At 43.5% G+C, this 17,425-nt stretch overlaps 1 protein-coding gene across 1 annotated transcript in view; it reads right to left on the reverse strand.

The window, feature by feature from the left end:
* COL4A6 (collagen type IV alpha 6 chain) overlaps window positions 1–17,425 on the reverse strand; it is a 907,271-nt gene that overhangs the window by 663,970 nt on the left and 225,876 nt on the right. The window contains exon 4 of the mRNA XM_078688783.1: window positions 3,626–3,709. Within this exon, the coding sequence (XP_078544909.1) occupies window positions 3,626–3,709 (84 nt within the window). The remainder of the gene's footprint in view (window positions 1–3,625; window positions 3,710–17,425) is intronic.

The raw sequence follows: 17,425 nt of genomic DNA on the forward strand, positions 1-17,425 counted from the left end.
CCTTGAGTGCAACACCACCTGAACACCTGGCTGAACGATGGCAAGAATTTCCTGATCTGTAAATATGTAATTTATTATTGTCGAAGCCTAATCGCTGTTAAATGTAATCCTGAGTGAATTTGCAATTTATATATATATTTATCTCTAACCACTAGTCTATGTAGTAGACCTTTGTACTCACTAAAATTCCTATGTGATTTTAGAGTTGATCTGTTTGGATCTCTTCCTGGAGTGATTTTACAGCTTGTACATTTGCAACTTTTCCCTCCTTTCACTCAACTTGTATATAACTCCACCACTAGTATATGTAGGAGACCTTTGTACTTACTACCATTCCCATGTGATTTTAGAGTTTATCTGTTTGTGTCTCTTCCTGGAGTGACTTTACAACTTGTAGATTTGCAATGTTTCCCTCCTTTCACTCCACTTGTACATTTGCAATTTTTTTCCTGTTTATATCTCTTATGTAATTTATGTAATCCAAAGTCCTTATGTAACGCACTGGTTCCTTTGTAAAGCGCTCTGACACCTTCGGGTAATGTTCGCGCTATATAAAATCGCATTAAATAAATAAACAAAGGCCAATACAGAAGGTGAATGGAGTCCTGTTTTAGGACAAGGTCATCTGGTGCCTGCTGTCCTCTTGCTTTTGAAGCAGAGTTAACACTAACAAGTAGTGTTGAGATTTCATTCGTGGGCCTGCTGACCCTCGACACAGGATGAGCTGAAACTGAAACAGCAATCTAATAAATTCTATCCCTTTAATAACTGTGTGGAGTGCGCCAAAAATGACCCGAGTGCAGCCACTATGCTTCCTAAAGTTCCTTTATTTAGAGTTTTTGTGGAAGATGGTTCTTTTAGCCTTGTGTGGTAGAGATGTTACCAAGAATAGTAGGAATGGGATTAGAGGCTGCTCCTATGAGACATAAAGAAGAGATTGACCATTGCCAAGGCAGCCTTTGTTGGCAATAGTTTTATTTAAATTAAACCTATGCAAATGCCCCTGTCGCTAACATCCTCGTGTCTGATTTACCAGTCATGTTGCCCACCCTCATGTGAAGATATACCATGTTATAAATGAGATTACCTTTCATAGAAGGGGCCACTGTTGCCAGTTAGGTTATGCAATTTAGTATGGACAACTGACCATCACAACTAGGAAGGCCCCGGGGCGCCACTTGTTGGTATTAGACCGTCCACATTGAAAGCTTTGAGTGATGAGTGATATTAGATTCATCTGCTCGATCTGTAAGCCCGTGCAGATATCCGCAAAAGGGACCTGTTCATTTGGCGTGTGTCTGAGAATTTACTGCATGCTCATGCACTGTGCCTGCAGCCCACAAAAACTGTAGCCAACAACGCCTTAGCCCTTCTCGCTAAGAGATGCTGGTATTTTCAAGGGGTGAGGATGTGAGAGGATGTGGAGGAAGGCTTGTACTGACACACTTAAAAGTGAAATTGATGGAAAAGTCTGATAGTTGAGTGTCACAGCGTTATTTTTTGTGAGCTTCACAGTGGTATTTTTTGTGAGCTTTTCCACCAAAAATGTCCCTCATGGTAGGTATGTATTTATGTGGCCTTTGTAAAGCATGAACCTAGCTGACAGGCGGTGGAGCGGTGTAGGTGAAAGGCAAAGGTCGAGTCAAGGGGTGATTTCTGTGATAGCTCGAGTCAGAGGGGGAAGTGGATGTTACTGCGTAGCAGTGGTATCCTGGACAGAAGATGTTCTCACTGACCGCGCGGCCTAGCGGCGGGAGGGGGGTTGGCCTAACGGCTAAGGCGCTCGACCTCGGACCTGGGGAACTGGGTTCGAGTCTCGGTAACGACGCCAAAAACCCCCTGTGATTCTGGGCAAATCACTTAATCTCCCCGTGCCTAAAATGAAAGTGTGTCCTCATGTAACGTAACTGGTGCTATGTAAAGCGCTCTGATAACTGATTCGGTTCGGTTCTAGTTCGCGCTATATAAAACTCTGCAACCAAAAAAAAAAACGAGGGAATATAAATTCCCAATGCAAATAAAAGTACCAACAAGCTGAAATTAGAACTGGAGTGCTGTATCGTATTTGTTTCACATACCAAATATGCATTTCATTGCACTGACATGGGTGAAAGCATTAATTAATTAAACAATTTCCCTTTTTTCAATACTTCCAGGAGAATGATATTTGGAATTGTTGAATCTCCATTTTTCACATTCATCTTACACTGTCAGATGGTTTGCCATTTGCTGCCTGGTGCTAAACTCTGTTTGAAACTAGAAAAGAGCTTACAAAGGTGCATGTACAAATATGTCATTTAGATACGTTATCTTATGGTTTGCTTTACTATAAATAAATTACAAGTAATAACCAGTAGAATGCTAGATATTACAGGTTTTAGTCTTGGTCTCTAATACATTTGGATCAATGCTCAATACATATCACTTTAATACGTTTTAGATATTTACTTATTAGTTTCATAAAGCCCTGACATGTCTCCATCACAAAGTTCAGAGTTACATAAAGCATATTATCAATGTGTCCCATTGGTGAGTGTAGTCAACAGGTAATTACCTCAAGGGATATCACACATATTTAAGGTGTGTGATTCCTGGTCATTCAAGGGTTCCCTCCCTTACTCAAGGGGATAATGGACAGTGATCGACAGTGATCCTATAGGTGGAGTGGCAAGAGTCACAGGCTGGTCAAATGTTGCTTGAGTTTTATTCACCACCAATAAACCTAGGTTATCCTTTTTACCCCAACTCACACTCGTTTAGAAAAAAGCTAACAGTGTTTTCAGTGGTGAGACAATTTTCTTTTCTCTGAAGACTGTCCTAATATAGGTTTTGTGCAATACAGTCGGCAAAAAACTCTGTAATGGTAAGAAACAGTGAGACTGAGTGCGACTGACGAAGGGCTGCAATAGCCCGAAATGCATCAGGAGATACTTGTTTGAAAGGACTTGATTGATGCTGTCAAAGTTTACCTCGAATGTTCTGATATGAAGATAATAATATCAAACAATGAATAAATGCAGCATACATCTATTTGCTTGATTAAGGAACAAAAGATTGTGTACTTGGTTTAATTAATTTCAACACCCAAGTTGTGGGTTTTTTATCGCTGTGATCAGGGGGACGTTCCCTAAACAGGAGACGCTACTTGTTGTCGACCCCATAATATGCCAATCTTGAAATTCATGTTGTGGGGCTCATGGCTATTGCCCTCAAAGGCCTGAATGATGGGGTTTTATGTCAGAACCCTGCCTTCCAGGAACCCATCTTGCGTTCAAGCACACCAAAGGCTTGGTGATTCCAATTCAGGTAGATTCAGCAAGATTTACCTCCATGCCCTCTATGTCTGGGGGAAACATGTCCATGCACTACGTGGTCTGATCTTTGGTACAAAAATGCCAAAGAGAATGTCCAGGTACTGGCATCTTTGGCTATCTACATTGACCTTCTAGACTATTTACTACAAAACATGGCTACAATCGTGGAGCAGCTGCAGACGTTCCCGCTAATGATCCAAGTGTCATGTTGAAACTGGACAGCTCCTTACAAACATATTTACTTGAAAAGCAGAGTACAAGACAGAAACTGTAACTGTTTTACTTCAACCAACATGGGAGTGGAACCTTACCCGACCGCCTTTTTCTGGGAAGCATTTGCAACCCTTGCTGCAATCTCGCCCCGCACATGGCCCTTGGTAGAACTTCTTGCCTCCCTGCTAAGAAAGGAAAGAGGAGGATGAGGTCATGGAGGAGTCCAGCATTGCTCAAGATTAGTGCAGCACTCTTTGCACCTGCTTCTTCTCATTTTGACAGGTTTCTGGTACATATGGAACAGCATTAGTTCATCACACAACTTTGGTCTCATCCTTACAAATGACGTTTTAATCTCGGATATTTTCACAATAATGGATCATACAATCTTAAACTGACCATTAAAATATGTTGAATACCACAATGTAGGAGCGCCAGATTTCTGTACTCACACTACCCTGCGTTCCTTGCCACGAGGCAGTACACTCTGAGGACGCGAGCTTTCCTGGTAAACTGGGCTCATTAGATGAAACACAAAGTAAAGGCTGCAAGCTATACACCATAATAACTGTAGACAGTAACAATGAAACATACATTGGACAAGCTAGCTTCGATATTAAATACACATTTCCTACAAACCACAGTAACTGGGAGGGTGTTGATGTTTTGTAATGCTTAGTTTTTTTTTTAGTGATCTAGGGTTGGATTAATTAGTCAGCCAGCTAGCTAGCCGTGACTTGCAGACCCACCATTTTTGTGGAAAAGGGCTAGTCTGTGTCCTGGTTTCTTCAGCTTCTCTTTGTGAACAATGAGGGCAGAGCATAGTGAAGGTTGTGATGGCAGAGCCCTAAGCCTGCTTTATTTCAGCAACTTACCTGGCCGATCGTGCATTTATCACCAGGCCATTCAGAACTGAAGAGTGAGGTACGGTTGCTTCACCTTTACAGGATGAAGACTTGCTAGGATTTCTGAAGAGCAGTCTTAGTGGATATCCCACAGGCTTGGCATGCCTCCAAACGTTGTGAGCAGTGGTAAGTTATCCATGACCTGCAGAGATGAAACTCTGTGTGGCGATATTTCTTAAAGAACGAAGGCTGTACACCTCCTACTGAAATTAATCAGTAATATAGCAACTATTGAGCATGCAGAAACCTAAGCCTACAGCTAAGAAATGTAAGTAAAGTATTATACTTGAGATTTAATTGTGGAGATTGGCTTTGGGAGGTACTCTCATTGTTAGGTGGTACAAACTGGAAGTGCTATTTTCACTATACATACAACAGGTGAAATTGAAAGTATTGTGACTGAACTTGGTGACTGAGCTAAAAAACACATATGGGACTCACTGGCTCTGCACTGGCATGGCAAGCAGGTTTCTATTGCACAACTGACTTATGTACACTGGAGTGAGTAAGGCATGCGTCACAAGACTTTCCATTGTAATTGTGTGATGAGATGCTTCCTTTCAACTATATTTGAGGGCAGATGAGCTGGGCAGACCAATTTCCCATCCAATCACAATACGTGAAATATAAACACAAATGGTCCCCTTGGTTGCTGTGCTACATTGCGGCCCTTCACACACCACCCCCACCCAACATACACACACCCACACAAGGGAAAAGTCTAACCTGGTCCTGCGGTTCATAAAAACAACTTATCCCCAGCAGCACAGTTTCAATGCTGCATGAGGGAAATCAGTCTCTGGATGGGAAGACACTGTTTAAAGCTTAATTCGGATAAGACCGAAGTGGTTACCTTCGGCAACTTACAGCCAAAATGGGATGGGCTATGGTGGCCAGTTGAGCTGGGAGAAACTCCTGAACCAGTGGTGAAGGCCAAAAATCTTGGAGTTCTGATAGATAAAGGTCTCTCCTACGCACATCAAAGTAACGCCACAGTTTCAGCTTCTTTCTACCTGCTGAAGAAACTTAAAAAGGTCCTACCATTTATTCCTCAAGATCTTAGGAAAAAAGTGGTGACTACCTTGGTGCTGCCCAAGCTGGACTATTGTAACGGTTTATATCTTGGGTTACAGAAACAACATTCTAAAAAGCTCCAGATGGTACAGAATGCTGCAGCCAGGCTACTTTTGAAGATTCCCAAGTATCAATCGATTAAAGAAGAAATACGGAATCTCCACTGGCTGCCTGTGGTACAGCGTTCCAAATTTAAAGCACTCTGCCTTACCCATAAATCCGTGAATGGAGCAGGAAAGGTACCTTTGAAACATCTTTTCTCATGGTACCACCCAGGTAGGCAGTTAAGATCAACTAATGCCAGATTGATGCTGGTTCCTAAGATCTGTACTGCTGGCTGGGGAGGCAGGAGTACGGCCTACTGTGTAGCAAAACTCTGGAATGCCCTCCCTGCATCTTTGAGAGGACAGAACTCCCTACTTTCCTTTAGGAAACAATTAAAAACCTGGCTGTTTTCAAACTAATTTCCCTGTTCTCCGTGGTCTCAGGTACTACTCTGGTCTAGCGCCAAGACACCTCCGGGTATTCGCGCACTATATAAATCTCCCTAACATTAACATTGCCAATGATACCTATTTATAGTTCTATTTGGCCTTTCTGCCTCACATTAGCCCAAAAGTTGACAAAGTTTCAAAATATGTTCACAGATGTTTTACATCCCAAATCGCATCTAAGCCTATAGTGCCCAACCATGTTCAGGCTTTTATAATCAATAGTCAAAGAAGAGAACACGTTGAAGGCAGAGATGTCTACAATAGCCCACATCATGGGGGATAATTGACAGACTTCAAACATGCAGAATCAGTAGTCTTTCTTCTTGCAAGAGTTTCCCCTTGAAGATCAGCTACTCCGTACTTTGTAGACTACTCTCCCTATACATGTAGCACTGAACTGATGCCCCTTTAAGCTGATCGCAAGTGTCTAGGTGAAGTCCCTTGATCAGTGGATGAAGGTGATGTGACCATATTTCAGGCACCCCAGATGCCCTACAATGGCTTCTTATTAAAAGCTGCATCACATCTAAGGATGTATGTTTGGTCTTCATCGATCCACACTCCTTATGATGTAATGACAATGGTATGGTTACTTCAACAGATAGTTAGGATCAGTCAATCTATTCAAAGTTAGCAGTAACTTCTAAGAGAGGAAGGCATTTTGAGGTAGCAGCCACAAAATGGTCCAACTCTCTGACTCTTTACTGTGCCAAACTATCGACTTTTAAGGTTTGAAACATTATCAGGTTTGATCATTACCATTGGCTATTCCTATTTACTTTTTCTCCAGGCTCAGACATAGACTACTGTGGCAAAGTGTACATTACATTAGTGTTTTTACTCACTCACTCTACTCTGTCAAAAACTTTTAGAAAATACCTAATACTTTCAAGGAAAATTGTAACGATCCTTTAGTTCATCTTCAAGCAGCTCCTTTTTCAGACGCCCGAGGACAGTAACGCCAATATGTCATTCTACAATGAATACTCCTGCACACACTGATGTGTATGTGTCATATTCACCCCGATTGTATGCTGCTCTATGTTAAGAACTTGAACAAGATGAAACATGTGTCCATGAATGCTATCTGACGGCTCATTCCTCCTCTAATTCAAGTTGTGAGATACGTACCGTACCAAAATACTAGATTCAGGCATGAAGAGAACAAAGTGGCTATCGTCCTGTGATCGGTGCAAGGACAGCCGGCCAGACATACACAGACCCATATTATGACTGGATCTGATGATTCCTTAGATTCAGACATCTATGTGCAGAGGGCATGGGAATGTTTCAACCTGCCACTGGAGTTACTTAAGTGCCTTTATTTATGTTATAGGGGCATCTAAGGTAGAAAAAAGACTCCCGATGTGCAAGAGCTAAAATAAAAAAATGTGTATATATATATATATATATATATATATATTTTTTTTTTTTTAGTGTCATCAAAGGGGCATGTTTTTGTATTAAGCCTCGATAACGACAGTCTTTTTACCATGTCTAACATGTCACATGACTAAGTTGGAGGCGGGTTGTAGGCGGGGTGTATTGCATTATAAAAATAATTACATTCTGCTACCCTCTGCATGTGAACAAGGGCCGCTAGGCTCGAAACGCGTCAATGCTGGTTTTATCATCTGACCAATCTCTGCAGTAAAGAATTGTAACCCTCAATTGTGGTCCGTCTCCTGCTTCTCCGATCTCGTGGGAACGGAGGTAGCGGTGTGGAGTTCGTTTGGAATATATATATATATATCTATATATATCTATATATATCTATATATATATCTATATATATATATTTATATATATATATATTTATATATATATATATATATATATATATATATATATATATATATATATATAGAGAGAGAGATATATATATAGAAGAGGCCACACGAGGGTTCCTTTGGAGACTTTTTCAGGACAGCAGATAGGCATAATGCATTTCGATCACAGACCTTCCTCAGACGCCTCTACCAGCCAGGAACATAGCCACAGCCCCGCCTTAAAATGTTCCTGCCGCTCTCCAATAGGTGAGAGCGCACACCTGTCCCCAATCATGTGATTGCCCAAACGGATGCAGCACTGTAGGCACTACATCACCCAGGATTCATCATTACTGGGCAGAAGTTACATGGAAAATCACAAAGGGAGAGTCCATGTGTGCTGGTGTTGAGCAGGGCAGGATGCAGTGTGCCCGGTAAGTTAAAAGACCTCAAGTCTTCTCTGGTCCCCGCATACGTTCCAACCTCACAATAGCATATCCGCGGGGCCGGGAGTTGATAATCATACACCAACACACATAGTGCAGTCACGATCCACCATGGGTAGCTGCCCTTGCAAGATTCGCATTGCAGGGTGGGATATATATATATATATATTCACTGAAAAAACCATAGGTTATAGACCATATATAGTTAGGAATTAGCATTTAAAAAACCTTATTTTACTCACACAAAACCATTGAAATTCCATATATAGTTAGTTGCACTAACTATATATCGCGCACCCGCAATCCACTGCTGATGATGTCACATATTACATCATTCATGACATGGTCAGTGACATCACTGATGACATCACTGATGACATCTCAAATGACATCACTGATGACATCACTGATGACATCATCCAGTGACTGTGTGTTTCTGTAAAGTTTAAATATGTTTTACATATTGAAGAATGAGTAGATGTATAACTGTCTGGACGAAGGATTTAGTAGGTGCATGACTGAATGTATGAGTGAGTGATTAAATGTGTCTCACTGAGTGCATGGGTTAGTGACTAAACTGTCTTAATTTGTGCATCATTATGTCTGTTGTTCTGTAAACTGCTGCATGTGTTGATCAGTAGCTATATGATTAACTATATGGGTTATTGATTGATTGTCCAAGTATTTGTATGGGAGACTGAGTGTGTGTGTGGCTGGCTGGGAGGTGTGTGACTCTGTGCAGATCAATGTGTACTTGTATCAATGATTGTATAAGAAAGTAAGTATGTGTTAGTATATGTTTGAAAATGTAGGGTGCTCTATGTTTAACTGTATAGACAAGAAAATGGAAGTGTGATTGATTCTTTACAGGACTGACTAGGTGTGTGAGTAACTCCATGGATGAGTGGCAGAGTGTGAGTGTCTGTATAGGTGTATGAGTGCATATGATAGTGTTGTAAAGATGAGTGATTGTATGTATGAATGATTGTATGGGTGAATGAGTGAATGTGTGTGTAGACGTAGGAATCAGTGAGTACGTATGTAGTAACTAGTATTGGTGTGTCAATGGTTTCAAAAATTATACTCTGTATTTAACACTGGGTGAAACAGAGGTTATATTAAAATGTGAGGAGATGCATTGTATTGTCACATGAATAATATCATCAGTGATGTGGTCATTGATGTCAAATGAGATGTCATCAGTGATGTCATCAGTGATGTCATCAGTGATGTCATTTGAGATGTCATCAGTGATGTCATCAGTGATGTCACTGACCATGTCATGAATGATATAATATGTGACATCATCAGCAGTGGATTGCGGGTGCGCGATATATAGTTAGTGCAACTAACTATATATGGAATTTCAATGGTTTTGTGTGAGTAAAATAAGGTTTTTTAAATGCTAATTCCTAACTATGTATGGTCTATAACCTATGGTTTTTTCAGTGAATTTTCAAGGTTTTGTAAATGCTAATTCCTAACTATATATGATCTATAACCTATGGTTTTTTCAGTGAATTTCAATGGTTTTTTAATAGCAAATATCATAAGCTGTCGAATGTCAAGTACGTGGTAAGTGAAAACATTTTCGTGTTTATGCACACTGATCTGCTTTGAATGGTGCCCCCCCCCCCTCATTTCTATTAGGAGTACTCTCTCTTTGCACATAGTGAAGGGTAGTTAACGCAGGCCTTTGCCCCCGTTGTAATACGTCGTGCCTGCTTCTCTCTCCATTTGATTGATTGTTATCCAAGTATTTACTGTTTTAGAATTGGTTCTCTTTGGTTCATTCTCTATTTACAAACAAACACAGAGTCGCAATACTCTGTTTAGTCTTTGCAGATAACGAAAAATCGTGTAAAAAAAAAAAAGAAAAGGAATCGAGCAAAATCAGTAGGCCACTAACGGGATCTCTTTTTGACCTCGCTAAAATAGAAACATTAGGAACAACCCCTCATGACAAATACAAAACTAGTGAGATGAACTGAACTCCACACAATGATGGCTGCAAAACAGCTCGGCTCCGCCACCCACCCCGCCCAAAATAACGATAAAGAGCGGCTGCCATGATTGGTTGCGGAATGGCCACGACGGAGCTACGAAATGGTACTGCTCTCATGCTAACCCCAGCTTCAGTCTGAAACATCCAGAAACACTGTAGACTACCAATTCGATCAGTTCCGGTAGCGCCCCAATGTAACCCGGTAGAGAAGAACTAGCCCTCCCCTCTTTGACTGATGGTTCTTGTTGCCTGTCCCTTCTGTTGTCATTTAACAGAACTATTTAGCCTGCTGAAAGGGGTTGTGTTCCGACCGCTGGTTGGTGGAGACATTTTGACTATATTCTGGACCTGCGTTGTCGCGTAATGCGTCATATGACGCGCCGTGTTAGCGCATCCGGAAGTCATCCGGGGCGCGCAGCGCGTAACGTAAGCATAACAAGTCATGTGACTTGTTAATAAAACTTTTCATTGGTTCATTTTACTTTTCTTATTCTAATGATGAAAGGCTTGGTCATATGACCTAAAAATTACGCTTTTTATTACTTCCGAACATTATTTTTTCTTAAATATATGTTATAATGTTCCAGGCTAATGTACTTTCCCGGAAAATTTACAACTGTCCTGCAAGTAAAATATATTCTTTTTTCGAAAAAAAGAGCGTTTCTTCGTCCCATGACGGAGCCGTTGAGCAAAAGAGGGTCGACCTGCTGTCTTAGTCGCCGATACGCCTGAATATGAGATTCTTATCGATCACTTTATGTTGCAGGAATAGAAAACACAACAGCCCTTGACCATTTATCTTTACTGCGTTCCTTCGTATTATACCTTTTACCCTTCATGTAATTGGTCTGCTTTATTTCACTTGCCTTTTAATGATTCTAAAACAGTGACTATTATTAAAAACTTTACCAATGTATATACTACTACCATGTTTTCTTTTAAAAACCTTTATTGTGAAAATTTCATTATACAAATATGAGCCTATAACCACGTGGGCCGGCCACGGAGCAAACTGTAATCGTATATGATGAGTAGACATTTACACTGTAGAGGAACGTAACGGGCGGGCCATTAGGTTGCAAGAACTAAGGTGTCTAACAGTTACGGAATCGGTGGACGTACATTTTATAATTAAAATACGACAGGGCCAGTTACAATAAAATTATCTAGATATACATTTGCGGGCAAGTACCATGGGTGACGTTAATTCGAACTTTCAATAGTACAGTAATCAATAACACATCAGAACTTAATATCAATAGGGATGTCGAAATATTCAATCAATTCTCGTCCCCGCCCGCCATGTGCTTCAAAACTGCATACGTATCTCGTGATTTCAAGGTTCTGCAACCAGTACACAACAAGGAGTTACGAGTCCCATTTATTCCGGCGCCATTTTGGGCGAGGACGGGCAGGTCCAGGATATAGTCAAAATGTCTCTACCAACCATCGACTATGATGATGTTCATATGCTGTATTTATTAGAGTAACACTCATCTGTCCACATGAAATTATTTTGCCACAATCTAAACATGTCATTTTAATCTTTCCAAAGTTCTTCTAAATATTTGGGACCGCTTCCCTTGCCTCTGATGCTGTCAGTGCCACTTCTTTGATGAATGTACTAGCAGGTCAGGGGTTCTCCTCCAAATCTCTTTTATGCAGCACTATAATTAATTGGTGCCACCTCTCCATATGACGATGCATGGTATAGTTACCACAACTATATTTTTTTTCGGTTCCTCTGGAGAGTTCATCGTGGCAGATGAAGCGTGTAACGTACCGGGCATTTACCTTTTTTTGCATGTACAGGAAAGGAAAAAAAAAATCGAGCGTCCGAGTTCTAAGGTGTCCCAGGGCCATTTTAGTGGACCAGGCCCAAATCCAAAGAACAGGCCGCCATTTTGAGAGTCCTGTTGCAGCCGCCTGTCGCTGTAGCATCAAGAGCAGCCGAAACTCAGCTGAATGGCAACTGAAACGGTAAAGGGGCGCCCCACTACAGCAGACGAGCCTCCACCTAGGAAGGCCCGTTCACGCCGCCTCCCCCCCCCCCCCTTCGGGCACCCCACGCCGTTATTCGGAGCAGTATTGTAGGATGGCCACACCAGTGCGGCAACTTGCTAGACATCACCTCGGTGGTAACCGAATCTCAACGCCTTGTGGTGTCTTCTATTCAGAAAACATTGTTATGCTGCCTTCGACCTATTCGCCGCAAGTGCGCACACAACTCAACTGCATAGCTTGCTAGACACCACCTCGATGCCATCCGGATGTTGGAATCTCAGCGCCTTTTGGTGTCTTCTCTTCAGAAAATATTGTTGCGCTGCCTTTGGCCCCATTCGCACATCGGTCCGCTACTGACGCCATCTCACAGGCTAATGGGGCGCCCCACGCCGACTTTCAGCATTGTAGGATGACCACACCAGTACAGCAACTTGCTAGACATCACCTCGGTGCCATCCGGATCTCGGCGCCCCACTGCAGATGAAGTGCCTCTCAACTATGAAACCACCACGGTGACATCCGGATCTTGGCGCGTTGTGCTGCCTTCGGCCTATTCGCACATCGGTCCGCTACTGACGCCATCTCACAGGCTAATGGGGCGCCCCACGCCGAGTTTCAGCATTGTAGGATGACCACACCAGTACAGCAACTTGCTAGACATCACCTCGGTGCCATCCGGATCTCGGCGCCCCACTGCAGATGAAGTGCCTCTCAACTATGAAACCACCACGGTGACATCCGGATCTTGGCGCGTTGTGCTGCCTTCGGCCTATTCGCACATCGGTCCGCTACTGACGCCATCTCACAGACTAATGGGGCGCCCCACGCCGAGTTTCAGCATTGTAGGATGACCACACCAGTACAGCAACTTGCTAGACATCACCTCGGTGCCATCCGGATCTTGGCATCTCAACGCCTAGTGGTATCTTCCATACAGAAAATATTGTTGCGCTGCCTTTGGCCCCATTCGCACATCGGTCCGCAACTTAGACATCACCTCGGTGCCATCCGGATCTTGGCATCTCAGCGCCTTGTGGTGTCAGTCAGAAAATATTGTTGCGCTGCCTTTGGCCCCATTCGCACATCAGTCCGCTACTGACACCATCTCACAGGCCAACAGGGCGCCCCACGCCGACTTTTACCATTGTAGGATGGCCACACCAGTGCCACAACTTGCTAGACACCACCTCGGTGCCATCCGGATCTTGGCATCTCAGCGCCTTGTGGTGTCTTCTATTCCGAAAATATTGTTGCGCTGCCTTTGGCCCCATTCGCACATCGGTCCGCTACTGCCGCCATCTCACAGGCCAACGGGGCGCCCCACGCCGATTTTTCAACATTGTAGGATGGCCACACCAGTGCGGCAACTTACTAGACACCACCTCGGTACCATCCGGATCTTGGCGCGTTGTGCTGCCTTCGGCCTATTCGCACATCGGTCCGCTACTGACGCAAACTCACAGGCCAACGGGGCGCCCCACGCCGACTTTCAGCATTGTAGGATGGCCACACCAGTGCTGCAACTTGCTGGACACCACCTCGGTGCCATCCGGATCTTGGCGCGTTGTATTGCCTTCGGCCTATTCGCACATCGGTCCGCTACTGACGCCGCCTCACGTGCCAACGTATTTTCTCCGCATTTTATACCCTATGCCGCATAACAGGTCATGTGACTTGTTTATAAAACTTTTCATTGGTTCATTTTACTTTTGGTTTCCTAATGATGGAAGGCTTGATCATATGACCTAAAAACAACACTTTTCATTGGATGAAAACTTTTTTTTTCCCCAAACGATGAAAGCCCCACCTTGTTTCTGGATGTTTCAGACTGAAGCTGGCGTCAGCATGAGAGCACCACCATCTCGTAGCTCCGTCGTGGTCATTCCGCGAGCAATCATGGCAACCGCTCCCCACCAGAAGCCTACAGGAGTCGGGGGCCCCCAAAACTTTTGATGAATCCTCAAGGCGGAGGGGACGCTTTCGAGAATGGGGTCCAAGACCTAGCAGACAAGCGTCCGATTTCCAAGGTGTCCCAGGGCCATTTCAGTGGACCAGGCCCAAAAAGGAAAGAGCCTGCCGCCATTTTGAGAGTCCTGTGACAGCCGCCTATCGCTGCACCGCAAGAGTGGGCGCAACTCAGCTGAATGGCGGATTTTGACACAGTGGACCAAAAACGGACGGAATGGCAACTGAAACGGTAAAGGGGCGCCCCACTACAACAGATGACACTCCACCTGGAGAGGCCCGTTCACGCCGCCTCCCCCGGGGCGCCCCACGCCGTTATTCGGAGCAGCATTGTAGGATACCAAAACCAGTGCGGCAACTTACTGGACATCACCTTGGTGCCATCGTTCTGCTGCCTTGGAACTATTCGCACAACAGTTTGCTACTGATGACCCACCCCCCGCGACGCCCCACACCGGAAATCTGGACGTTGTGCTGTGTTGGGACTATTCGCACAGCCGACCGCTACTTCGTTGTTTTTCCCTAAAAATGTTTATATGTTATTACTATTTTTGTTTTCTTGTATATATTTATAAGTTATTAAAGTTTTATAATCTTACTACTTTGTCGGAGTGCTATATATTTTTAATGTGACACATAATTGTAAAAACTTTGATGTACAAAGAGTCATCCCTGGAATCTTCCGCTTCAGGCTCGGTCCCCTCCCCAACCACAATACAGGATGGTTTTCAGATAATAGGAACGCGTCTGCTGTGACGGATCTCATCGAGTGTGGGCCTTGATCTACTATAACTCCTTTGAAGAGGGGTGATTCTTTACAGCTGGGGCCATAAACTACATCTGCAGGGCTAGCTGATACCCTAGGACCAGCCTGGACAATCGGACACAGAGGAAAAGGAGTGTCAGAGGGTGCGGTAGTGAATAGGGCGAAAGGGAGGTGTCGGGCGGGCACAGGGTGTGATTCTCAGGGAAGAGCAGCGCAGATGAGGGGAGGTTTATTACCCATGCATAAGACAGAGAGCGGGGGTGACCACTGCCTGGGGGAGATGCTTGCGAGGGTGGGGAGCCATGCTAAGGATCGACAGCGTGCACAGAGTGGGTCTGGTCAAGGCATCTAAAATGGCTGCCGTGCACGACAAAAGTGTGGCATTTGAAAAAAGACAAGATGGCGCAGACAATGTTTTTCAACACTTCCTGATTTCCTTCGAATCGAACGTTAACAGACGTTGGGGCATATTACCAAAGTTAAGCGATATTTATCCCTAACGATGCTTAGCAACGATTTTTTTACCGCTAAGCATCGTCAGAAATTATCGCAGATAAACCTTGCTATTATCAAGGTTTATCGCAAATACGATAATAAACGACCGCAATGCATTAATATCGCTGAAAACTCAGTGATATTCATGCATTACCGAGCTAATGCTCTTAGCCATGTTATCCACCTCCCATTGGATAACATGGCTAAGAACTGCTCAGGGCAGGTGCTAGCTTTTGGAGATATTCGCGCTTATCTCGAATATTTCCAAAAGTTGATAATAGGAGATAGCGATGTTAGCGACTGTTTCCAGTCGCTAACATCTTGGCATGCCCACTTTGCATGTCATTAGTGATAAATATCACTCACATGCAAAGTGGGGCCCAAGATGGTCGCTATCTCCTACTAGCCGTCGCTAACTGGTGTTAGCAACAGCTAGGTAATACAGATATAATTTTATCTCCGCGAAGCGGAGCGCTGTTTCAGATATATATCTTGTTTTTGAACGTTAATTTCTCAAAATCCACTGAAGCACATATATTGAGACCTAGCAAAGGCACATCGAGCTACCAGTCCCTACAATTTTGCCAAGTTTCGTGCAAATCCATTCAGCCGTTCGATTATTATTATTATTTTTTTTTCCCCGCGGGGCCCTTTTAAAACCTCCACATCAAACCTAAGAGGTCAAGGAGGATCTACTATGCCCCCTTATGGTCATTTGCCCCTTCGCTTTGGCCTCCTCTTGTCTCTCGATCCTACCGAGAGACAAGATGGCGGCCGCTACGGACTGTTTGCAATGTTTACAGACGCCGGAGAACCAATCAGCTTCGCAAACCTCCGTTACGCGAAGCGGAGCGCTGTTACAGATATATATCTTTTTTTGAACGTTAATTTCTCAAAATCCACTGGAGCACATATATTGAGACCTAGCAAAGGCACATCGGGCTACCAGTCCCTAATATTTTACCAAGTTTCGTGCAAATCCATTCAGCCGTTCGATTATTATTATTATAATTTTTTTTGCCCCGCGGGACCCTTTTAAAACCTCCACATCAAACCTAGGGGGTCAGCGAGGATCTACTATGCCCCCTTATGGTCATTTGCCCCTTCGCTTTGGCCTCCTCTTGTCTCTCGATCCTACCGAGAGACAAGATGGCGGCCGCTACGGACTGTTTGGAATGTTCACAGACGCCGGAGAGCCAATCAGCTTCGCTACGCGAAGTTCTGTTACGCGTAAAGTCCGCGAACCGGAGCGCTGCCCGGTCCGCTGTTACAGATATATATCTTTTTTTGAACGTTAATTTCTCAAAATCCACTGGAGCACATATATTGAGACCTAGCAAAGGCACATCGGGCTACCAGTCCCTACAATTTTGCCAAGTTTCGTGCAAATCCATTCAGCCATTCGGGCTAAAAGTGAGGCCAACCGCCCTAATGAAAACTCAATGTTAAAAACACGTTTTGGGACCCCCCTTTTTTCTCGGCCCCCCCTTGACGAACCCCCCCCAAATTTTCAAGGGCTGCTCAGAAACAAAATGTGCCATTTTCCTGAAAATTTCAGCCAATTCCGTCCACAAACGCCAAAGTTATTAGACATAGGATTTTTTCTCTATGGGATTTTTGAAAATTCTAACTATATATACCTACTGGCGACCGCCAGTAGGTAATATATATATATATATATATATATATATATATATATGTATATATATATATTTTTCAAACTGAAGACACAGAGGCAAATTCCATGAGAGGGTACGTTTAGTCATCCACAAATCTATCCCAGACTATAAAGGCCACGGTATTCTATATAACGCAGTCCCAGCACATGGCACGCTCCACGGAAGAGACTGAATACTGCACGAGACAACTACACACAATCCATTGTACACTTCCCCAATCCACAATTTGAACATCACACATTTGTACAAAGAAAATAAAGTAGATGACGCATTCATGGATTCTTGAACATCCTTGA

The sequence above is a fragment of the Lissotriton helveticus genome, chromosome 4_1, assembly GCF_964261635.1.
Source record: "Lissotriton helveticus chromosome 4_1, aLisHel1.1, whole genome shotgun sequence".
Lineage (NCBI taxonomy): Eukaryota > Metazoa > Chordata > Amphibia > Caudata > Salamandridae > Lissotriton > Lissotriton helveticus.